The sequence below is a fragment of the Schistocerca nitens genome, chromosome 4 (assembly GCF_023898315.1).
Source record: "Schistocerca nitens isolate TAMUIC-IGC-003100 chromosome 4, iqSchNite1.1, whole genome shotgun sequence".
Taxonomy (NCBI): Eukaryota; Metazoa; Arthropoda; class Insecta; order Orthoptera; family Acrididae; genus Schistocerca; species Schistocerca nitens.
The window spans coordinates 285,271,720-285,297,902 of NC_064617.1; the positions used below are offsets into that span (position 1 = coordinate 285,271,720).

Below are 26,183 nucleotides of genomic sequence, written 5' to 3' on the forward strand. Positions count from 1 at the left end.
TTTCAGAAGGTGCTCGTACTACTGGTGATTCACAATTGGGTTCAGTACCAAGTCATGTCCCTTGCAAGAACTACTGCAGGAAGATGCCAAATTTTCCTGGAATGAGGCCCAAGAAATATCTTTTCTTGCCACTCAGGAATTTCTTACACCACCTTGCTGAAAATTGCGAAATGGAACATCACACAAAGGCTAGCATTTCTGGGATAGGCACCGATCTAGTACAGATTTAGGAAGGTGCTGAAGTTACTCTTCCAGAACGAGATGAACTAGTCTATAACTGAGAGAGAATCCCTTGCAGTTGTTTGGGCCATCCACAAATTCTAATCATATTTATTTGGCAAACAATTCACCACTTTAACAAACCACCCTTCTCTATGCTGGCTGACTAGCCTGAAGGACTCGGGCCGACTGGAGAGATGCGCACTAAGGCTTTAAGAGTACAAGGGAGAGGCAAAATAATGTGAACAGTGGTAGTAATGGGATGGTTGTGTGACAGTTAACAATGCAGGTAAGGCACATGTCGCACTGGACTGTGCGTGTTCAGTATGGACTAGGCATCAGTTCAGGTTGTTTACGAGTAGTGCACACTTCGTATTTGCATTCAGAGGCCGAGGTCGGCGTACAATGAAAACCAAACAGAGCTCCGAAGAGAGCAGATTGTGGGGCCCAATTAGCTGGACCATCAGTAACCAAGACAGCTAACTTATTGAATATTACAGGAGCAACTGTTTCAACAGTCATGACAGCCTACACAAAACATGGAAAGACGTCATCGTGTAAACATAATAGTGGGTGCAAATCAAAACTAAATGGCAGAGCGTCATACACTAACACAAATTGTGTCAAAACAACACTAAACTACAGTGGCTAAAGTGACTGCAGAGCTCAATAGCCATTTTTGAGACACCGTATCTATTGACATTGTCCGCCAACACCTCCATAAAGCGAATATTCATGGACAGGCTGCTATACCAAAACCATTAGTGATGACAACCAACGCAAAGAAGTGTAAAACTGTGTCAGGAACACAAATCCTGGATGAGTCAACATTTTCATTATTTCCAATGTCGGGCTAGGATTATATCTGGAGAATGACAAAAGAAGCCTACAGTCCGATTGCTTGATTCCAATGGTACGCATGGATATGGAAGTGTGATGGTGTGAGCAGTCATTTTTATGGACTCCTCATCTCTCTCAAAGGCCGTGTTACAGCCAATGATTATGTGAACACTTTAGGTGCACCCATGATTCAAATGTTGTTCCCAACAATGATGCCATACTTCAAGACTATAATGCACCCATTCACACAGTCAGGACAGTACAATCGTGGTACGAGGAACATGCAACTGAACTGCAGCATTTTCCCTGGCCAGCACAGTCCCTGGACTTTTAACATAATCAAACCCTTATGGGCGGCACTGGAGTGCAGATTCTGGAGCAGACTTCCACCTCCCTCGTCACTACAGGGGTTAGAAGAGATTCTGAAGAGTGGCACAACATTCCATTGGAGACTATATAATCATTATATGCCTGTACTCCAACAAGAATCGCAGCTGTATTATGGGCAAATGTGGGTCCAAACCCTTATTAATACACCACTCCCAAGTAAGTACAGGTGTTCATATTATTTTGCTGCTCCCTGTACATAGTCACAATGACATATGAAAGTGGGTCCAAATACGAGACTCCATTGGTTGAACCAAAGCAGTGTGGATGAAATCTCATTAATCGCTGGATTAAATGACATGGCTGCTGAACAGAGGTAAAATCCAGTACTGCTGAAAACCATGAAAACCATGAAAACCTGAAGAAAGGAACCAACCACAGGAGGAATCCAATTAATAAATGGAATATTATGTAAGAGGAATCATGATACGAAGGGGCGGAAATGGTTGTTCATCATTCCAACTCATCTGCGGCCAGCTTTCACAAAGTATTCCCAAGATGATCCAACATCTGGTCTCCCGGGATTCATGAAGACTGCAGACAGAATCAGAAGCGGGCAGCACTGGCCATATCTCTCCTCATCCGTTATACATCATGTGAGCCAATGTAAGGAATGCCTGCGTCTATTAACTCCGAATCATTTGGTACTAATCCTGCCTCCAGCAGCACCATTCCACTCAGCTGCAATCTACATCTTAGGGAGGTTCAGAACATTGAGAAACAGGACTCTATGGACAAAAGTGTGCACTGCGTACTTCACCAGCTCCACTGTCAATAAAGCTATGGTAACTGCTGAAACTCCAGAAATTGCAAGTTTCCTTTTTTTCCTCACAGGACACAAAATTTTGAAGCACACAGCACCCTATGTGAAGATCTCTGATCATGGAAAAGCTTTCCAGCCGAAACTAGTATCTGAGACAATTTCATATTGCGACAGCATCCCAGACTGGAAACTATTTACCATCCACAAAGAATGGCCTAACAGAAAACTTTAAGACATTGGCAGATACGCTCTCTATGTATGTTTATACTGACATGAGATTTGGATACAATACTGCCCATAATGACATTCGCATACAACACAGTGAATTAGAACACAACAGGCTTCACAGCATTCTTTCTACTCCATGGTCATGAGGCCAAAACAACAATGAATACACTGTTCCCATTTAAATCTGATGATACTCAGGACGATGACATGAAAAACTTCATCACCAGGACCAAAGAAACAAGACAAACAGCTCATATACGGACCTTTAATGCGCAGGACAAGGAGATACAGTCCAAGAGACCTGGTGTGGACTTTTACACCTGTGCAGAAAGTTACCAAGTGTTACTTCACGTTGTATTGTCTCCTTTGTCTCCATCAGATGTCACATATGAGATTGAGGATTATAACCCTTCATCAAGAACACAAAAGCATGAATATACTGTCAGTTTCCTATGTAAGAAGCCCAACTATAGTGCAGAAATATAGAACAATGATGGGACATTCACAAAAACAGATGACTGACTCAATAATCGCGAAGCCTCAATGGGAGTAGCTGCCTATGATTCGCATCATAGTGAAGAGAATGTAAGAACATGACCAGAACATAATGTTCCACCAGCACCATCTTACAGAGGACCGTTGGCAAGATTGAGATGCAGAGTGATGTAGTTGGCTCCAATAAGAACTTCAGAAGCATGTGTAGTGGTTAGCGTTGTTTCCTCGCACACGTGTCTGGTTCAAACACACCCACTAGCAATTATTTGTTGTTGAGTTATGGAAGTTTCCTGAAAAATCTTCTGGAATATTCAATGCTTGTATAAATACTTACATTCTGGAAAATTGTATGTTTGTATAAGCAGCTGCACACACTGCCCAGGAGGTCAGTTCTGTTTTAGCTGTATGCTGGTGATTGTATGCTTTCAATTCTAAGTGTTGTACTTCACTGATAACCCTGATTTTGGATCTGAACTTTAGTGTAGTTACAACACAACAGTATTGATATCTCTTAGTCTCTTTCATACTACTCTAATGCCTGTGCCAATAAGGCTGCACTAATATCTGTGTACACAAAGGTATGCAGGTTGCATCATTCTGGTAAGACTCAAAATGTGAATGGAAAACACAAATACATCAAGATAACAAGTACCCACTGCCAAATATTTTTGTTATTTCCAGTGTATAGTTATCTTATTTGCACTGGTGTGTCACATTTAATGGCAAGTCATTGTGGTATACAAGAAAAATAGCTGGACCAAGTGCAGAGGATAAGAGCAATGCCAGACGGTTGTCCCATTTGTGCTAGTTTTCCAGTCCGTACAAAAGAACAATAATACTTTATTGGTTCAAATGGCTCTGAGCACTGTGGGACTTAACATCTGAGGTCATCAGTCCCCTAGAACTTAGAACTACTTAAACCTACCTAACCTAAGGACATCACACACATCCATGCCTGAGGCAGGATTCGAACCTGCGACCGCAGCGGCGCGCGGTTCCAGACTGTAGCGCCTAGAACCGCTCGGCTACCCCAGCCGGCTATACTTTATTCCCGTCTAGCATTAATGCAAAAGAAACATACCTCTAGTTTATTGATTTTACATTCCTGCTCTGCTCTGGAAAAACACACACTGAAAAAACTTAAAATTTGTATGATTCTTAATTTTTTATGTCATTGTTTCAAAACTTACATACCTCATCCAACCATGGATCACCCTTACTGTATACTTTGACTGTGACAGGCAATGCTAGTCTTATTTTTTCATTCACTATAGCTTCCCATTTATCCACAATGCTCTGGGTAAGACTGGTTGTAGCTGAAATACAAAGAAACAAAAATCTCAAATGTGTGGGAACCACCAACAGAACATATTGGACAGATATAAAAGATAAAGCACTGTGATGTGCAAAAGTTAAGGACAAAAGTAACTTTTGTTGCTGTGCCACTGGCAAGCAACGTAACATAACGAAACTTGGCTCATGCGTGAAAGAATTACTACAATATAGATGGAAAATAACCAAAAAACATAAGCAATGAGACAAACTGAAATTACACTGATGTATCCACAATTTACGGAAGTCCCCTGGACAACACAAACAGGACATGGTTCTTAATACCATATGTGATCACCATGAACAGCAATGCATACTGTACAATGTGCTCCCATCCTGCCCCTGTGGTGATGAGTTCTTGTGGTAGGGCATTCCATTTGTTCAGCAGTGTGGCTGACAACTGCTGCATGGTTGTTGATGCACTGAGATACATCTCCCTGACACATCCCACATATGCTTTATGGAAATTAAGATGGAGGAATGGGCAGGCCAGTCCATATGTTGAATATCCTCCCATGCCAATAACCCTTCAATGCACGCTGTTCTACGTGGTCGCCCACTCTTGTCTGTACAGAGGAATGCATCCCTGAAAAAGATTATCATGGGGAATGAGTACAGTGTCACAACAATGTTCTTCAGTGAGTTGACCATGTTCAAAGATTTGGAGATCAGTATGCCCATGCAACATTATGACTCCCCACAATATAACACCTAGACCAACAAAATGATGATGTTCAAACTATGTTCCCGAGCGCATTACGTGTTCCCACATCTTGCCATATGAAGATGCGTCCAGCATTGTTGAACATGTTCGTTTTTGTCATCCAAGTGTTGGGATGTGGGACAGCATAATGTTGTGTGTGTGCGCTGGTCTGCAAGTCTATGAACACACAGTACATCTACCAGTCAACGTTTTCAGGGGTGCATTCGGCTCAGACTTCATTTTTTATGGATGACAACGCATGACTATGTTAAAGAGTGCATGTGGAAGAGCTCTCGAAGCGAGAAGATATTCTGTGAATGGAATGGCATGCCCAATCCTGACGTAAATCCCACTGAGCTCATGTAGCAGGTATTGGGGAGACTTATTGCAGTACATTCATGTGCATCAACAGACATGCAGCAGCTGTCAGGCACTCTGTTGGAGGTATGGAAAGCTGTACCACATGAAAATGTGGAAGCACATTGCAGAGCATGCATTGGCGTTCATGGTGATCACACACTATTAAGAATTATGCTCAACTTTAAGTGTAATTATTGTCTTTGAATATAAGTGTCATTTCTGTTTGTCTCATCGTGCATTTCTTTCAGTTACTTTAGACTGGCAGTGACTTGCCATGCGATCCTTTCATTCTTAAGTTTTGCATCCCAGTTTACTACCTGTTATCTCCAATTGGTTCCTTACTCTTACTTGTTACTGCTCATTTTCGGCTTACTTTTAATCATGAGCAACAAGTCAAAAAATGGGTAGCACTATCACAAATAAGGGTAAGAAACCAAGTAAATAAGCAAACAGCAAAATTCATTCTGTTTCACTGAAATGTGCAGTCATTATCAAATAAAATTAGCAAGGTGGAAATTCTGTTATCATGGAAATAAGAGACATCAGTTATGTATGTTAGTGAATAGCATCAGTTTTCCGCACGGTAATCTCTACTTGTGGAGGAGTATGAATATACGTAAGAAAAGGCTTCAAACACCATTCCTTAAAGTTCACTGACAAATAAGGGAAAGAGCTCAATTTTGAAACTACTTCTACAGAAGTGACTGACCTAAAAATAAATAATGTGTGTGTATATGGTAGTCCAGATGGGAGTGTAATTACTTTCCTTAAACCTCTTGAGAATTAAGTCAAAGTACGAGGGTGGTCCCATAAGTACCCGGCCTGGCAGAGATGGTAGTTCTTGAAAAATATCTCTCGATTAGAAAGTATACGATCTACGAAGCATATGTTTCATGTTTGAAGATGCCACATTGTTTAGTATTTGTTTGGCAGCCACCGATAGTGAACGTTGTGAGTGAACTTGTGAAAGGCCTCAGTGTCAACCAATATTAAAGCTGAGCTACATTCTACTTTGGGACAGTCTGCTCCTTCATTGGCAACAGTAAAATATTGTGTAGTTGAGTTTAAATGAGGCCGTATAAGCTGCCAAGGCGAGCATCACAGTGGTCGACCAAATGAGGTCATTACTCCCAAAATGGTGAAGAAAACCTACAAAGCAGTACTGGATGAGAGTCGACTGAAAGAGTGCGAGCTAGCAGACAAAGTAGGCATTTCAAGAAGTGCAGTACATTGGATATTATCTGAACATATGAACATGAGAAAACTGAGTGCAAGGTTTGTGCCGCGTTTCCTCACACTCGAGCAACAACAGTGTCGTGAAGATGTTTCAGTTGAGTGTTTAGTGAAGTTTTGCAGCAACAAAGCTGATTTTTTTTGTGCTGTTTCATAACCATGGATGAAACCTGGGTCCACCATTTCACTCCCGAGACAAAAGAACAATCAAAACAATGGACACAAATTGGAGAACTGACTCCAAAGAAGGCGAAGACCGCGTCACCTGCGGGCAAGGTCATGGCGTCATTTTTTTTTTAATGCACATGGGATAATTGTCATTGACTACCTCGAAAAAGGAAAAACTATCAATGGCGAGTATCATGCGAAGTTACGGCAACATTTGGGCCAAGAAATCAAGCAAAAAAGGCCGCATTTGGCCAAGAAAAAAGCGTCGTTTCTTCAGGAAAATGCACCAGCTCACAAGCACGGTATTGCAGTGGCCAAAATTAATGAATTAAAGTCTGAATTGCAATCTCATGCACCCTATTCGCCACATTTAGCCCCCTCGGATCATTTTCTGTTCCCAAACTTGCAAAAAAGGAAAAAATATGTCACAATATTTAGTATGGTCGAAGATTTTCCAACAAAGATGTGATGTCAGCAGTTAATGGCTATTTTGGGGGATTAGGCAGTTCTCATTATAAAAAGGGTATCTAACCCATTTAACATCTCTGGGGAAAATGTATAGAGCTGAAATGACATTATGTTGAAAAATGAATACTTTTTTTCCACTGGGGGCCAAACCACGCAATAACCCTGGGTTGTGTGTGGGGCGATGGTGAGGTGGGTGGACTGCTGTTGTGTGTTGTGGAGTTGTGAACCACTGAACGAAACGGCGAGTCTAAGACTCTTTGTTGTTTCTAGGTTCCCAGTTCTGTCTGAAGTAGTTCTGGAGAGAATTGACACCATGAATCCTGCAAGGCTGTCGATAAATCCGCAAGAGTTTGAGGGGATGGAGATGTCTTCCGATCCGAACAGCACGTTGCAAGGCATCCCAGATATGCTAAATAATATTCATGTTTGGGAATTTTGGTGGCCAGCAGAAGTGTTTAAACTCAGAAGAGTGTTCCTGGAGCCACTCTGTAGCAATTCTGGATGTGTGGGGTGTTGCATTATCCTGCCGGAATTGCCCAAGTCCGTTGGAAGGCACAATGGACATGAATGGATGCAGGTGGTCAGAAAGGATGCTTACATATGTGTCACATGTCAGAGTTGTATCTTCAATCTTGAACCAGCCCTCGCTGACATGCAGGGTCCATGGATTCACGAGATTGTCTCCATACCCACTCCACACCCACTCTATATGTTTTGAAACGAGACTCGTCTGACCACACAACATGTTTTCAGTCATCAACAGTCCAATGTCGGTATTGACAGGCCCAGGTGAGACACAAAGCTTTGTGTCGTGCAACCATCAAGGGCACAGGAGGGGGGTCTTCAGCTCTGAAAGCCCATATCGATGACGTTTCATTGAATGGTTCGCATGCTGACACTTGTTGATGACCCAGCACTGAAATTTGCAGCAATTTGTGGAAGGGTTGCAAATCTGTCATGCTGAACGATTTTCTTCAGTCTTCATTGGTCCCATTCTTCCAGCACCTTTTTCCAACTGCAGCGATGTCGAAGATTTGATGTTTTACTGGATTCCTGGTATTCACAGTACACCTGTGAAATGGTCATGTGGGAAAATCTCCACTTCATTGCTACCTCGCAGACACTGTGTGCCATCACTCGTGTACTGGCTGTAACACCACGTGTAAACTCACTTAAATCTTGATAACCTGCACTGTAGCAGCAGGAATTGATCTCACAACTGTGCCAGACACTTGATGTCTTATATGAACATTGCCGACCGCAGTGCCTTATTCTGCTTGTTTACATATCCGTGTGTCTGGATATGCATGCCTATACCAGTTTCTTTGATACTTCAGTGTAAATGGTGTAATAGGCAATGTTAGTTCAATAAGGCTTTTTGAGGACAATGCTCTTGTATACAGAGAAGTCTCAACACTAGAAAGTGTAGCAAATAGCAGAAAGACCAGCACAGGACCAATGCTTGGTACAGGGGTACATAAACAAATGTAATGTACTGTGCATAAATAAGCAGAAAGATCAATCACTTTATAATTACATGATTGCAAAACAATCACTGTAAACAGTTACTTTCACAAAACATTTAGAAGTGTGATTCTAGAAAAATTTTAACAGAAACAACCACATAAAACTAATTGCAGGAAATGCAAATTCTAGACATATTCATTGGAAGAATCTTCAGGAAATGTAGTCCGCCAATAAAGAAGGTAGCTTACGAAAGCCTTGTTTGACCGAAACTTTAATATTGCTATTAGTATGTGATCTGTATCAGATACGATTGATAGAGGAAACAGGCGAGATCCAAAGAAGGGCAGCTAGTTTCATTACAGGTTCATTTAATAAGCACGAAAGTGTCATGGAGATGGTGAAATCCATTGGCAGACGGTGCAAGAGGGGTGTGTTCTGCCCCATGGTGTGATTTACTGTTCAACTTATGAGAGCATGTGATCTTAGAAGAGAGAACAATACTTTTCTTCCTCCTACAGATATCTTTGGGGGGGGGGGGGGGGAGAAGAGTATGGACATAAAATCATAAAGGTTCAAGCCTTCACAGTGGCATTTGTTGTTCCAATGAACCATTTGTGACACACAGGAAAGGGGTGACAGTGGTATGCAAAGTTCCCTCCGCCACTGCTGCTACCAGACACCACCGCATTCGCTAGCTGCGAATCTACTGGCTGCACCTATGCCTGATGTCACTGGTAGTCAAACTGGTCCCTTCCAGCTGGTGACTGTGATATTTCCCCATGAAGAATTTTGTGTGTTGTCCGAACAAAATGGAATGCAAGACTGCATAGTGCCTCAGAATACTGTTGTTCTGGGGAGGGGGGATCACAAGGGCTGCAGCTGAAGTGAAAATGATTCTATTCAGTTCTCAATTAAGGTGTGACTTTAATGAGCTCCCACTGTAGCTGGCTGCACGTGTTAATATTATTCTTCTTCCCACTGATGAAACAAGGTGCAGAGATTTCTGCAGAAGAGAGATAACTTGGGTGATAATTGGTCATATCAAAATGTAGCAAACTGTGATAAAATAGCTGGCAGTGCACAGCTAGAATAATTAGACTTCACATAACAAATGATTTAGACTGTAGGTTCTACAAGAAAGGATGCAAATATGCATATGGTATGCGCTGATGGCGTCTAATCGTTACATCACTGAACTTACGATTTCCAGCAGAATTAGGCTGCTGCAGCATATGACAAACTTGCACAGACAATTAGTGATATTTAAGATACATATTCAATAAACAGTACATCATTTATTATTGAAGGTTAACTCAAAGACTTAAACCTTGTGTTGTGGCATGTATCGAGACAGGAGGAGTGGAAAGTAAGTAGAACTCTACAGTACATCCTTTGTTTCATACAAAAGGAGAGCAAAAATAATCCATGCACTCTAATACATTGAGGTGGAGGATATATGTACATCTCTGTATAGTACTTAATTACAGGAACACCTTCTGGCCAACTTATATCAACTTCAGGGTATGTACCTAGAGATCCACAGTTCATGCCTGGGAGTCATTAGATGTTAAGTCAGTGCCTGACCAGTGCAGCACACACTACCACTGCAGACTTGCCCCTGTGGATCACTATTACCACATACTGCAATGGGGTCCTGATTCAGTACTGCGTGCTCAAGTTTTCTGCTATGAGCTACACATCTATAACAGCCAACATGACCAGCTTCTGCGGAGTTTGTCACAGCAGAGTACAGACCACCTGCCCGAGGCTCAGTGCAGCACTTCATCGATGGTGTGCTGGCAACGTAGTTTCACTGCCTGCTTGACAGGGTGCCGTTACACGCTTGTCGTTACACGAGGCACCTTGCTGAGCTGAACACACTTCCTTGACCAAAACCAAACTGCGTCTGGGGGCAAATGTCAGGATATTTGACCATCAACACTACGATTGCTGTAATTCTTGCACAGAATAAATGAATGTACATACCTGCTGTTTCTGTGACTTACTGTTGAATATCCACCTGGCTCCACGAACCTGCCGCGCTGCTAATACACTCTCAATGACACTGTTACCTGCAGCAGGGTACCTAATCTCACCCGCCATATTGACACTCTGATATAACTATTTCTAAAGTGACCAGTGGACCCACTGCAACTGGCTTCATAATTGGCCGAATGCTGTCAACTGCAGGCAGAAGTGGCCAACTGGACTTGGGACAATGGTGACAGCCGCAATGTACAACATCAAGAACACACTGGGATGAGTGTAGTAACTGTTTTGGGCTACACTTTCAATGCTAAATCAGCTAGTCTCCTACCAGATTTTCAATTCTGGGTTTTGGGTTAAATTTGTGCCTAAAAAGTCTGACTACAATTTGAAGGTGTATGAGGCGAATTTTGAAAGGAGCATATGTTAGTTTGTATCCAGTTGGTATGGGTAATGTAATTTATTGAAAACCAAGGAGTGTGGTTAAGTCATCAACTGTAGTTTATTCTGAACTGTATAAGGTGGTGGTGGTGGTGGTGATTGGTTTGTGGGGCACTCAACTGCACGGTCATCAGCACCCGTACAAAGTCCCCAATCTTTACAGAGTCCAATGTAGCCACTTTCATGAATGATGAGGACAACACAAACACCCAGTCCCCGGGCAGAGAAAATCCCCAACCCGACTGGGAATTGAACCCGTGACTGTATACGGTGTTAATCATAAGCAACCACTCGGGCACAGAAACTGAAGTTAGCAAAAAGTGTTAGTATAGTGTTACATTTAAGTGCCCTTATCACGATCCTATCATTTTGTTTCTCCTATTGCTTTTTTGTGTATTAGCTAAAGGTCTAAGATGTGAGGAGTTACCACTCAGGAAGTGACTGAATCTCTGATGGAACTAATAGCTCAGTCCAGAGGAGGTAATGAAACTTCCATAGCAAGTTAAATGCTGTAAAAGAGGACAGAGCGTCATCAAATTTAGTTGCCCCCACACTAGTTTCAACTACTGTTGTCTTAGTTAATTCCTACCAAGAGTTTTACAGACAGGGTATGGAAAAATAATGAAGCAAGGCTTGTTAACTGTGGGAAGCAGACTGCTAATGTATGGGGAGGTTGGTTCAGGCATAATACGGGGAGAAATTAAATAATGGTAGTATATGCACTTGGGATTGTGTTGAATTCAGATGACAGTGAAATTGTAGAAGTCAAAGAAAATAATGTGGGTTAGCAGCTCTACTACCTGGCATGAATTTGCAATCTAAATCTGCTGATGTTGCAGATGGAGTAAATTTGCACTGTACCAAGATGCAGGAGCATGCCAATAACAACATGGGCGATACTGATTTAGGCGCATTGGTGTTTACCCTCTAGAAGCAGATGAGTGCTCCATGCAGGCAGTGGAGCCATGGTAGGTGTATTCTTGAATGGATATGTACAGGGAAATACATGTGCCAATGATCCTTATCTCATGAAACGTGTAGCTACAGATGACGAATTTCATAGTCAATACTGCAAAGGATGCAGTGGCTATTGATAATATTAATTACGTTGCAAATGTGGGTAAATAGGCAGTACAGGACACACATTGAATCTAAAGAGGGGCATCCAATTCATTGCCACTGGTGACTGTGGCACTCCCTAAAACGGGGGAAGGGATATGAGAAAGCATCATGCTGAAGTTGGCCATGGACAACACAGGGTATAACTTAGGGGAAACTGTTGATGATGAGCTGCTGCAAGGTTTGTCTCTTGCATAGGGCAAATTAGTTACACTGCATTCAAAATCAGCAAGGTTCAATTTCCATGGTGGAGTACTGCAAGGTATGAAGAAAAGCAGTATTGCAGAAAGGATTCAACCTGTAATCAATACTGAAGCGGGGCATACGCGAGACTGTCTTAACGGGGGTTGGCAGTATCATGTGTGGGTTGTGTGTCAGCACAGTTTATGGATTAATTTTCTGGGAAAACATAAGGCAAATCTTGGTTGCAAAGACAACATATTGAGGGATGTACTAAAACATCAAGAAGGTGGGGGGGTGGGGGGGGGGGGGTAGAGAGAGTTAATAGCAACACAGGAAGGCCAAATTGTGCAGAGCAGATGCTGCAGTAAATAAAGCAATATAGTAGCGATTTTCACCAGAGTCGTGGTAGTACATGTTTTGGCCTCAGGTATAATTTTGGTTTTGACTCTTGTCTATGTGGCCTGTAACTATTTAAGACGGAACTGTCTACCCACCTGAACTCCATGTACACAAAATATACCAGCTAAGTAGGTCACTATTAGCAAGCAGTTATTTATTAATATAAACCAATGAACATCATAGTTGAAGATGAGTTAGTATAAGGAAAATCTGATTGTCACACACGTAAGTAAAAAATAAAATAAAAAATAATAAAGTAAAGGAGTGTAGGTTAACAATTTATTTTCAGAGATATTGCCAGTCTGCAATCCAGCAGACCATATCTTTTGAAGAGGGGAGGCATGTTGTATCACAACTTTCTTTACTTGGCATGTGAAAACCTGCAGCCAAGTTAGTGAGAAATGTCACAACAAGCTGACACAAGAAGACTTAGAGATGGGACAAAGAGAAGCCAGAAGGGGATAATTTTGCAGGAAGCTACAAGAGCCTGACAAGAATCACTGCTCATGCCTCACGATGGACGAAATACTACACATCTAACCTCCACACCCGCTGCCAAGCCATAACATTATCGACATTGTGGAAGTACAGAAGCAGACTGTTGGAACAGTGAGGCGAATAACACATCTTCACCCCTGGCACCAAGCCATTTGCTTTGTCTATGCAATGGAAGTGATGGCTTGACAACTCGGTGGTCGGTCAAACCACCATAAGGATGCCCATTTCAGCTATGTAGTGTGTCACGACCTGCAGCCAGCTACAAGAGGTATTCCACATTGGTTGTCATCCTGATATGGGTCATATAACTGCTGGTAAAGGCACTGCCTTCACTAGCTGCACCTACACTCAATGCTGCTAGGAGTGGAACTGGTGCCTTTCAGCCGGCAGACCATCTGCTGGCCTATATCTACTGACTTTCGGATGTATATCTGTGGAGTCAGTCACAGTGGCATGGCAACTGCCTGTCTGGGGCCCGAGATAGTGCTACACCGCTGGTGTGCTAACAGCACCCTCACTTCAGCTTCCACCTGCTCAATGGGTGATCTCACGCACTGGACATTACGTGGCCGCTTACTGATACAAGCACAGTTCGTTGACTGGCAGGATACTGACTAACACCCAGCAACAATATGACTGCTGCACTTTTTGTACAGAATAAATGAATCTACCTATGTAAATACTCTTTTTTTTTTTTTTCAAAAACTTACTGTCTGACATCCACCTGGCTCCACGAACCTGCTGCCCTGCTAATCAACAATCAGTGCCATCGCCAACTGTAGCAAGGTACCTATTCTTCCCAGCAATCTGAACAACCCGCAACCAAAAAATCTAGCAGAGCTACAGATCCAGTATTAATATATTGGACTGCCAAAATAACTGGTATGGGCATGCATATTCAAACACAGAGAGATGTAAACAGGCAGAATACACCACTGCGGTCAGCAATGCTTATATAAGACAAAAAGTATATGGCGCAGTTGTTAAATCGGTCACTTCTGCTACAATGGCAAGTTATCAAGATTTAAATGAGTTTGAACGTGGTGTTATAGTCGACGCAGGAGTGATGGGACACAGAATCTCTGAGGTAGCGATGAAACGGGTATTTTCCCATATGACCATTCCATGAGTGTGCTGTGAATATCAGGCATCCAGTAAAGCATCAAATCTCCAACATCACTGTCGCTGGAAAAAGATCCTGTAAGAACGCGACTGATGACGATTGAAGAGAATCATTTAACGTGACAGAAGTGCAACACTCCTGCAAATTTCAATGCTGGGCCATCAACAAGTGTTAGTGTGCGAACCATTCAACGAAACATCATCGATACGTGCTTTCACAGCCGAAGACCCAATTGTGTACCCTTGATGACTGCATGATGCAAAGCTTTACGCCTCACCTGGGGCTGTCAACACCAACATTGGACTGTCGATGACTGGAAACATGGTGCATGGTCAGACGAGTCCGATTTCAAAACATACTGAGTGGATGGACACGTATGGGTATGGAGACAACCTCACTAATCCATGGACCCTGCATGTCAGCAGGGGACTACTGAAGCTGATGGAGGCTCTGTAAAGGTGTGGGGCATGTGCAGTTGGAGTTATATGTGTCCCCTGATGGGTCTAAATACGACTGTGACAGGTGACACATTAAGCATTGTCTGATCACCTGCATCCATTCATGTCCATTGCGCATTCTGACATACTTGGGCAATTCAAGCAGGACAACGTGACACCCCACACGTCCAGAATTACTAGAGAGTGGCTCCAGGAATACTCTGAGTTTAAACACTTCTGCTGGCCACCAAACTCCGTAGAAATGAACATTATTGAGCATATCTAGGATGCCTTGCAACATGCTATTCACAAGAGATCTTCACCCCCTTGTACTCTTTCAGCTTATGGAAATCCCTGCAATTTCCTTCAACACTACTTCAGACATTAGTCAAGTTTATGCCACATCGTGTTGTGGCAGTTCTGCATGCTTGCAGGGGCCACCACATGATATTAGGGAGGTGTACCAGTAACACTAAATCGTCCAGTAACAAATATAGAATATTGATCCATCTGAATAGTTGCAGGCATTAACATGCCACTTCTTGCATTCAGGGAGGAATGCCGGTCCCACACTGAATGAACCTGACAGATTAACAACAAAAGCTTGTGGTGCCAGCTAGCTTGGATGTGGTTTCCAGGCAGTTTCCCCCGCATCTGACGAGGCAAATACTGGGCTGGTACATACACCCTGCACCAGTCTCACAATTCACAAACATCTATAAAATGTCTGGACACTTTCCCATTGGATAGCACTAGATGCACATATATGGGGTGCACAAATTCCATTTCTAGAGAGGGGGGGGGGGGTGGTAGGTGGAAGAGGGGGAGAGCGTACAGGAAGGGCTTCGGCCACCCTCTATCACCAATACTGCCAAATCCAATAATTAAAATGCCCATTCCATGAAGACAGAGACATAGGCCAGGGAAAGAAGAAGAGGAAGAATTTACAATATTACCTTTAAACCTGAATAGAAACCCTAATTCAACTTCCTTTTTTCTAACCAACCCTAAAGAAACTGTGTTAGTGACTCGACAGCAATAAGGAAAGGACAGACTGTGTTCACTACATAAAGGAGGCACTGAGCCGCAGGAAGTACAATGAAAAAGACTGCTAAAATAGTTAAGATTTTGGACCAATTCCTTCTGAAACAGAAAACCCACACATTCACATATGCACAACACACAAACACTTGGCCATTGTCTACAGGCACTGGCACACATGCGTGTGCACTCTGCTTCTGAAGGAAGACTGTGTCTAAAGCTAAATTTTGTGCGTTCTTTTTCATTGTGCTTCTCTGTGGCTCATTCTGGACTTTTCACTGGTTGTGTTAGCGATTGTTTGGTTAAAAACAAAATATTCGACTGGACTGGATGAAATTTTCGACCATTTCACTGGCTCTGGTGCCCTCATTGCAGTACCACAAGCCCATTCATTCAACAGTACATTTTCAACTAGAACCTTTCCTTCCTGTTGAAAGGTGGTGAAGCTGAATCCACAGCCAGAAATGGAAAAAAAGGATATAGCAGCTCTGTTTATAGACTGTGTAACATTTAAATTACTGGAAACATTTTCCAGAAGGGGACATTACATTTTCTTGGAAAGTGCAACATTTTATCCACAGCCCAATATGAACCCCCCCCCCCCCCCCCCCCCACACACACACACTATTCAGTTCACGGATGATAAGTATCATAACTGGTGGTAAGATGACAGAAGTGCTTCAGAATATACTATCAGACAATGAGTTGTATTGCAAACTTGTAATAAATAAAAATAAAATACAGCATGAAACATCCTTAACATCGGTTTGCTGCAGAATTCTGGAACATATTCAGGTTAAAATATAATAAATTTCCTAGAGACTGAAAAGTCTATGTCCATGAATAGAGCACAGTTTTAGAAAGAATAGCTCATGCAAAACTCAGCTTTCTCTATTCTCACATGATATATTGCAAACTATGGATGAAGGGCAACAGGCACATTCCATATTTCTATATTTCAAAAAAGCATTAGAACGGTACCTCACTGCAGACTTAACGTAGGTACGAGCATATGGAATAGATTTCCAGATATGTGAGTGGCTCTGAGACTTCTTAAGTAATAGAATACAGTTTGTCATCCTCAACGGTGAGCATTCAGAGACAAGGTTATCATCAGGACAGCCTCAGCTAAGTGTGACAGGACCACTAATATTTTCTATATAAATAAATGATCTGGCACACAGGGTGGACAGCAATATGTGGTTGTTCACTGATGATACTGTGGTGTAGGGGGAGGTGTTGAAGATGAGTGACCATAGGATGATACAAGTGGACTTTAACAAAATTTCTTTTTGGTGTGATGAATGGCAAATAACTCTAAATGTAGAAAAACTTAAGTTAAGGCGGATGAGTAGGAAAAACAAACCAGTAATATTTGGATACATCATTTAAATATCTGAGCATAATGTTGCAAAATGATATGAAATGGAATGAGCATGTGAGGACTGTGGTAGGGAAGATGAATGGTAGACTTCGGTTTATTGGGAGAATTTTAGGAAAGTGTGGTTCATCTGGAGACGACATACGCGACGCTAGTGGGAACTATTCTTTAATACTCCTGAAGTTCAAATGGCTCTGAGCACTATGGGACTTAACATCTGAGGTCATCAGTCCCCTAGAACTTAGAACTGCTTAAACCTAACTAACCTAAGGACATCACACACATCCATGCCCAAGGCAGGATTCGAACCCGTGACCGTAGCGGTCGCGCGGTTCCAGGCTGAAGCGTCTAGAACCGCTCGGCCACTTCGGCCAGTGAACAGGAAGGGAAACAACAAATAGTGGTAGAGGGTACCCTTTGCCACTCACCATATGGTGGCTTGTGGAGTGTACATAGATGTAGATTTTTCATAATGTCAAAAGAACTAGTGAGGAGGACATAAAAATTCAAATGCCAGACAAAATAATTTAAGTGTCATTAGTACAAAATTTCTGGGGTCTTGCTCCAAGACTATCTTAGATCGGATACACATATTGATGGTATATTTAGAAGATTAAGTATCATATGTTGTTTAAAGAGTGTGCCTGAAAACTGTTGCCCTAAGGACTGAACAGTGCTAATGTATATCCTGCCGTAAAGAACGGGGATACTTTTTGGGATAACTCACCATCCTGTCAACTTTTTTTTTTTTTTTTTTTTTTTTTTATGCAAGATAGAATAATAAGTGTCTTGGCAGGAATGAAGATCGAGAGGGAGTGTACCCAGAATGCCTAAAAATATCCATAATAAAGTTGGTCCATAACAAAACAAGTGCAACATCACATGACAATTACCTGCTCATTTCACTTGCCCCAATTATTTCTATTGCAACAAAGCACTGAATATACCAGTAGATGAACCAATATTTTGAATATAATAAACTAATCGGTTCTGCACAGTATGGCTTTAGATCTACCCTACTTACTGTGAAAGCAGTAGACAGGATCATAACAAAAGTATATGACTGCTTTGAGAATAACCCACAATGAAAAATAATTCTGGCAGAAGAGTTGAAGGGAAAGGAAGAGGGGTGAAGGAAAAGAACTGGAGATCTTTAATTATGAAACAGAAACTCACGACTCAGTGTTACAAAAGCTATGTGAAAAATTAGGCTATGTAAAATTAAGAGATGTTAGCAAAATGAACCAAGATGCACACACCCAGCATTGACTACACAAGAACAGGAAGAAAAAATTAATGTTACTGAATGAAATAAAAGTTCTCCGTGCCTCATTCACCAACAAGAAGGAGCCAATAGCACTAGGTTATAATTGTACACTTTTCCAGAGCAAAGAACCATTACAGTAGTGATCAACCAGGCAAACTAGATGTATGTGAACCATGTGCACTCAATGTAATCACTCACATAGAAGATAAGTACAACAGCAAAGACAGTCCTGGTTCCACTCTCACAGAACACAACATCCAGAATATATAAGCAGAGAAGAAAACCCAGCCATCACTTAGCATAATACATCTGAAAATGTAACAGCTTCAATACCATAACTAGGCAAACAGGTTCTAATGACCTTGCTGTACTTGGAGACCTTAACACTGATGTAAACTCCAACAACTTAGCTAATATGAAATTTTTAGATGTATTAACTTCATACAATCTTAAAAATATAGTTACCATGGGTACCAGGGTCTCAGAGTCTAGTTCTACCAGGACAGATTATGCAATAATTAATGAAACTGCTGAAGACACTTAAGTATAGTAATATAGACTTTTCTTTCTCAGGCAACCTTGCACAACAGGTAGAAAACAGAAAGACACCTCCTTAAATAAGACCAAAAACTTTTGAAAATAAATGCGTTATGAGCAAAAGTAACATCAACTCTCAGAAAATTAAACTAGCTGAGGAGAAGTGGTATAGAATGTACTAGGAGGAAGGATCAGTTAACAAATGGGAAAAGTTTTATAACATTCTATTGAGACACTGATTCCGGCTGTCCCATTAAAGAAATGCAGACAGGGCCAATACACAGTGTAAGAAATAACAACCAAAGACTTTCAACCAGTATTGTTAAACTAAGGCAAAATATTCATGACCTAGATACCCTGTACAGATCAAGAAGACATTTTCAAACAAAAAAATGTAACACAGCTAATAAAACATTTAAAGTGGAACATTCAAACCTTAGAAAACAAGCCCACAGCAATGGAATATCTCAATCTACAACTGTAAGAAAGGTGTCCTGGAAACTAATTGACAACAAAAGATTTCTGCAACTAAGGACAACAAACCCTTATCCATTATTATAAAAGAACCAAAAGTATTGTGTAATATTTTTAATAAACATTTCATATCACCAACAGGAAAACCAACACACACTTTAGAAAAATACCAAGAGATACCAAATCACACCCCTCAAGGAGCAAGTTTTGAATTTGATGAGGTTAAATAAAATGATATAAGCAAGATAATCCTAACATTAAAGAACAAATACTCAGCTGAATGGGATGGTGCGTCGAATGTAGTAGTTAAAAAAAGGAATAAAAGAAATAGTCAAACAGCATCTCATAAACTGTAGTATTAGAGAAAGCATTTACTAAAAATAAGAATTGTTAAACCACAGCATAAGAAGGGGAATACAAAAGAGATATCAAACTACATCACATCATTGATCCCTACCTTTAGAAAAGTTTTTGAAATGGATATCCTTTCTCAGCTCTCCACTTATTTTACAAAGAACAAATTGTTAACAGAAACACAGGATGGCTTCAGGAAAGATCTGTGCACAACTACCGCAGTTGCTGAATTTCTCCATAAAGTGTACACTGTCTTAGACCAAGGTACGAAGACAGCAGGCATATTCTTACAACTTACTAAAGCCTTGTGATTCAGTCAACCATGGGTTGCTTACTAAGAAATTGAAGGCTTCGAACATTGAGGTCTCGTCCATACAATTACTCACCACACACCTGACAAATCGCGAACAGTGTACTAAACTTTCACGTTAAATACATACTAAGGTAATACCAAAGTCTTCTAGATATACAGTAATCCAGGGGGTACTGCCAGTATCGATCCTCAGTCCGTTTCTTCTTTGTTTATGTCAATGATGTGACACAACCCTTCAACTCACATCTAGTACACTGTGCTGTTGACACTTCCCTCTTATTTTATGAAAAAGAGAAACATTACAATCAGCTGCAACTATAGGTGTGTAGAGTAACCACATAATTTCTGCACCAGGGTATAAACACTATCATCAGTAAAACAGGTTCTCATAAACAATATTTGTGGTATTACATCAGCAGAAACAGATAACGTCAAATTTCTTCATGTCCACCTTGGAAAAATTTCTCCGTTTTGTAGATCACATTACTACTGTATATTAGAAAATCAGCAGTAGCTTGTATCTGCTAAGTCACCTGGCAAGTAGTCCAAGTTAAATACTAAAAATTGTTTACCATGGAACAATTAATGGATTTATTAATTATTGTATTGCACTGTGGGGTTGTGCAGCAGACCTGCACATGAACAGAGTACCAGTATTACAGAACAGAGCCATTAGGTTGGTGCAGAGAGACCTGTCATGAAACCTTTGTCCAATATAAATATTCAACACTATATTCCTTGTATTTGTATAAACTTCTTATACTTTTTCTGAATAGTAAAAACAAAGTAAATAAGTGCAGTGGTACAAATATTTATGACACTAGAAATAAGGGTAACTACTTCAGGCAAAGGACAAAATTACAATAACTGACAATAGTCAGCATATTAATGGGCAGATATAGTTCAACAAAGTGCCACATGCTTTAAAAACTTGTAAACCAAAGCTGTTCCACTGGGAGTTAAAAGCCTTCTTAGTAAATAAATGTTTATATTCACTCTGTGAATTGTAATCTTACTTGCCCTCTGTTGTAACATGTAATATAATTAGAATATTAAGATGAATGTATGAACCACTACTGTATGTGTTATCTATGTTAATTACTCAATTTATGAATGACGTTTGCAAAAGTTGTCAGTCTGATAATGTACGTGCAAAAAATGTAAATGAATAAATAGTGGCCGGAATATTGGTGGGAGATCAGTATTTGAATTGGGGTGGATCACTACCTTATCTTCAAGAGTCATTGTGGATGTTAGCTGTTTCCAAAATTAGAAAAGGCTAACAAAATTATGAAGCATCATTTATGTATCTTAGTGGTGTGTAATTACTAAATATGGAGCAAATCTTGCCAAAGATGAATCTAGACCCGTCACTAAGCAGAACATCAGTCTGCCACTACAATGAAGTTTTTGTATTTATGTTCAATGATTTTGTCAACTCACAACCAAAATAACATTTCAAAATAATTTAGAACTTTTTATATGCTACGGATTAGTCTATCAAATAACAAAGTGGGGGTTAACGAAGATTACAGTTTAATGGTAAAATGATGATGAGATTATTAGAAACAGAGCAGCAGCATAAGTCAGTAAAGATTGGTTGTATCCTTTTGAAAGAAAGGACACTAGGATTTGCTGTAAGCAATTCCTGAAAACAATGAGAACCCAACATCCACAGGGATTTTTTGAACAGTGTCCTCACAAGTGCATGTCTGAGGAGTCGGTGGGCACAAATAAATTTCAATGTAGACTGCCTTCTGGCCCGACTAGCAATGGGAAAAAAAAATAGTGCTTTCAATATTGTGATACACTGTATTCTGGATTTTGTCCTTTAATCTGAACAGTAAAACTACTAGGTCTATTGTGCATGTGCTTAACTGATGACATTTACTAAAATTTACTCAACCACAACAGTGAAATGTTAAAATTAAAAAGCCAAATGATTATCTTTTCAGTAATGTGTAAAGTGATAAAGCAAAGCCAGAGAATTTTGATTCCATTCCCATAATATGTAAATGACGGAAGTCACTTATTTGTTGCCTCACCCCCTTTTTTTTTTACCACTTGTAGTCATACAGCTTGATAATTACTTACATCATAGCGACAAGTCTGAGCTACCATCTAGGGCAGTTGTAAGTTTTCACCTAAAAAAAAGTAATATCTTACCAAGTTCAACATATGACGTTTCTTCACCAAGCCACCAAGAAGTCGTGGGGCAATTGAATTCAGTTTCACCAACAGCAGAGAGAAGGTGCTGCCCTGTTACACAGAACAATTAGAAACCAAGACGAAATTATTTTCCAATAATCAGCAGAAAGTATGTAATGTTACAACAATTTACCCGAATGTTGCTGCATGTGATCAAACCTTCTCTCCCAGTCTACTTTTTGCTTCACTGTTTCTCCAACTGAGAACTTTGATTGAACAAAATGAACAGCTTCAGCACCTCGTCGATTAACCTGAATCACTGGTGTTTCATTTAAGTATCCTGTATCTGATGGCTGTAAAAAAAGTATAACCGTCAGCTTCACCACAACCAAGAATTAGAATGGTGTTGGGTTGGGGCCATATTCCAATCTTATGCTTTGCAGCGATGTTGAGTTAAATTCTGTCTTTTTTCCTAGTAAAACTTGAATTAATCAATAATGAAGAACACTGGCCAGTACGAAAGACGTGTCACAGTACAAAACTGCATACCACAGCTCGGTAAAAGGAAGTCACACAAAATTGATTTACTAACAACAGCTCTGACACGAAGCAGACTACATTACCCATGAATACTTCTCATGTAACACGTTATTACACACAATCACCATGGTCTGAATATTACAGCCTGTTACTCACCTGTCCTCCTCCCTCAGGAAACAAAATTGTGTCTTCTAAAACCACTTCAAACCCATCAATTGTTTGTTTCTTCCCATCTTTTACTAAATCTAGTTTTGCTTCAGCACAAGACACGACTTTAGAAGAAAACTACACGGAGAAAAGAAAACAATCAAAATTTGTACTCTTGTTATACGCAACAAAACAAATTAATTGAATACAACTATTCAAAATCACCTCTCGCAGAAAACTGTCTGCTTGGCAGGCAAATACCATGGCTTATTATTTTAATTCAAGCTATAACAAAGGACTGAGTCCGTCTCTTGCAGACTTATAATTATTAATTATGCTTTTCTACCTCTTCTTTACATGCACTAACACGCAAATCACTCAAAAGATAAGCATGATCGTCTGCATCTTGTATTTAAACTTAAAGTAAACAATGCATCAGTGTGGCCAACTCTCCAAAACAAACTAAGCTAATTGCATCCACGAAAAAACCCAGAAAAAAAAAACCTCTACACCTATACTCTTGACAACCGTGATGTGCATGGCAGAGGGGCGAGGGCATTCTACCAGTTATTAACGTTTCTTCCCGTTCAGTTCACATATGGAGCGCGGGAAGAATGATTGTTTGAATGCCGCTGTGCATGCAGTAATTATTCTAATCTTATCCTCATGACCCCTATGGGCCGGTTGTACAATCTCGGGATAAATCCAAGGATAACTAACCGAGGAATAGGCTAACTACGGGTTAACTTGGGGTGCGTGAGGTAAGACACTATTTCGCTCCGCGGTTAGTTAAGCCGGGTTCACACATGCAACAAAAGTGTCGGCACTGCTAGTGGCAAACTGCAGATGCAAGTGTGAACTCACAGTTTTTAATGGCGCAATTTAAGAGATGCAACTTTTGTCATGCCGCAGAACTTCCAGCTTGGTTGTACTTTGTTGCACCACTTTCCTACCACCACTACTCGCTGGTGGCAATATTGCGAAACACGAGCATTCTGTCACAGTTATCGTGCAGTAACTGCAGTTGTACTCCATTCGATTTCAGTTTGCTTTTATATTATTTCTGAAAAAAGAGAAAACAACGCTCGGCAGGTACACTTCCGCAGCTTCTAGAACTACAATAGCAGCAACATATGTTTGATTTTGTGTAGCAGTGTGTGTGTGTGTGTGTGTGTGTGTGTGTGCAAACCAATGACATATCCCACGAAGGAATGATAATTAAACTTAATATTTGTAACCAAAAGAGCGAGTCGTATAAATTTCGTAATTCTTGGGACCAAACATTGTATAAATTGTGCATCATATGCAGGAAATGGCTCCAGAGTGTGATGTGGTAGCTCTTAAACTAAAAATTAGTTATTCAAAATACCTATATCAAAATCTTGGAAGAGTGGCGTTGATAAGTATGGTAAAAGTGTGCAACTGTTTCTAGTCACATAAGCAAGTCAAAACCGAGATAGCCAGAGCGATGTATCCTGAAAACCGTAACCCACAAAATCTGTCAGTATGCAGCAATAACAACACTGATGCTGACAGGCAAACGTACACAGAACATTCTACACCGAATCTTGTTGTACCGCAAAGAAAACCAGACTTTGGTAATCAAATGATTTTGCCACAGCGATGCGTGACAACAAGAAACAATCATGATAACGAAGCAGAGTGTACTTGTAAAAAGGTAAATGCAACACCTGCAATTGATAGCAGTTCAATGCAAGTAACAACTTTGATGCATGAAGAGAGTCTCATCAAGCATCGCCAGTTTCAGATCTTCAATGAAGAAAGCAAAAGAAACGTACACCCTGTTGCATTTATCTGTAATTTCAGAAGTGTTCTTCCAAAGTCATGGTCAGAAGAAAAAAAAGATACAATTTGTAATATCACATATCTCTGGTGATGCGTCATTATGGGCATTAAATACCACAGATACTTGTAAAACCTTTCATGACTTTGAAAAGGCGTTTTTAGACCAATTTTGGTCGGCGTCTATTCAAGAGCGACTTCGTAAAATAGTATACAATGCCGAAGTATATAATCGGAAATCAGGTTCATTGAGGAAGTATTTTGAAAAATATGTTAACATGACCAGATACTTGGATGAGCCAGTTACCACTAGAGATTTGTTATGAGTACTAAAAGCCAGACTACCAATCCACATTAGAGAGAAACTGTTCAATGTTACAGACACCGACTTAAAAGAATTTCTGTCTGTAATCGATTCCTTGGATCTTGTGCAGGAGGACGCCAGAAAAACTTCTGATGTCACCAGCGATACAAACAGTCCGAACGGAAAGAATTCATGGAATTCAAAGAAGGTAAATAGGGGCGAAGGTAGTCCTAAACAAAATAAAAATAAATCTTATGAAAACAGCAATTACAACAATAACAGTAATAGAAACCAATACAACCAAGACTGTGGTTACAACGATAATAATAACAAGGATTATAGGAAAGCCGAAGAATACCAACAGCCGAATGGTATTCCAAGGCAGCATCACAATCAGAATTCAAATTTTCATAGTGACATTAATAACCGAAAAAGACGGAATGACCACAGACCAAACAGACCGTACAAAGATAAGCCAAAGAACATGCGCGGAGATAACGAGTATTGGCGGCACCCAGGACCAAGCCATTGGCAACCGTAGCTAGGTTCTTTTAATACAGGCCAACCGGTAAACTATATCCAAGCTATTCCGATGTCAAACAGCCAATATCCACCGTGGTGGGATACAAGCAGGCCACCTCCAACAGAAAATTCACAACATGTGAAAATAACAGAGGTACCTTCTGATACCAAACAAAATTCACAGAAGCCGACAAACTAATTGCGGTCCCCGTAGGCCTTCTCCAGGCGACCGAGGACAACAAGGAAGGCAATAGGTCGTAGAAGCACAATATAAAAATGATTCGATATCAGGATGGAAATAAATTAGAAGATGAGCTATATCAAGAACCTGTCATTTCTGATAAGATAAAAAAGGAAATAGTTCAAGCAAGTGTCAACGGGAGTATAAATGGGATACCAACTACAATTCTGCTCGATGCAGGTGCAAATGTATCCATAATGAATATGCAATTTTTCAAGAAGGTTTTGCAACTAGGAAAATTACCGATCTTACCCGTCCCAAA

The 26,183-nt window shown here is 40.6% G+C and overlaps 1 protein-coding gene across 1 annotated transcript in view; it reads right to left on the reverse strand.

The window, feature by feature from the left end:
- Nucleotides 1–23,571, reverse strand: part of LOC126253063 (alanyl-tRNA editing protein Aarsd1) — a 79,483-nt gene extending 55,912 nt beyond the window's left edge. Inside the window, exons 1-5 of the mRNA XM_049954149.1 lie at nt 23,277–23,571; nt 23,061–23,189; nt 22,558–22,717; nt 22,383–22,475; nt 4,127–4,248 (exon numbers count right to left, since the gene is read on the reverse strand). Coding sequence (XP_049810106.1) covers nt 4,127–4,248; nt 22,383–22,475; nt 22,558–22,717; nt 23,061–23,189; nt 23,277–23,315 — 543 coding nt within the window. The 5' untranslated portion in view covers nt 23,316–23,571. The remainder of the gene's footprint in view (nt 1–4,126; nt 4,249–22,382; nt 22,476–22,557; nt 22,718–23,060; nt 23,190–23,276) is intronic.
- Nucleotides 23,572–26,183: the final 2,612 nt, after the last annotated feature.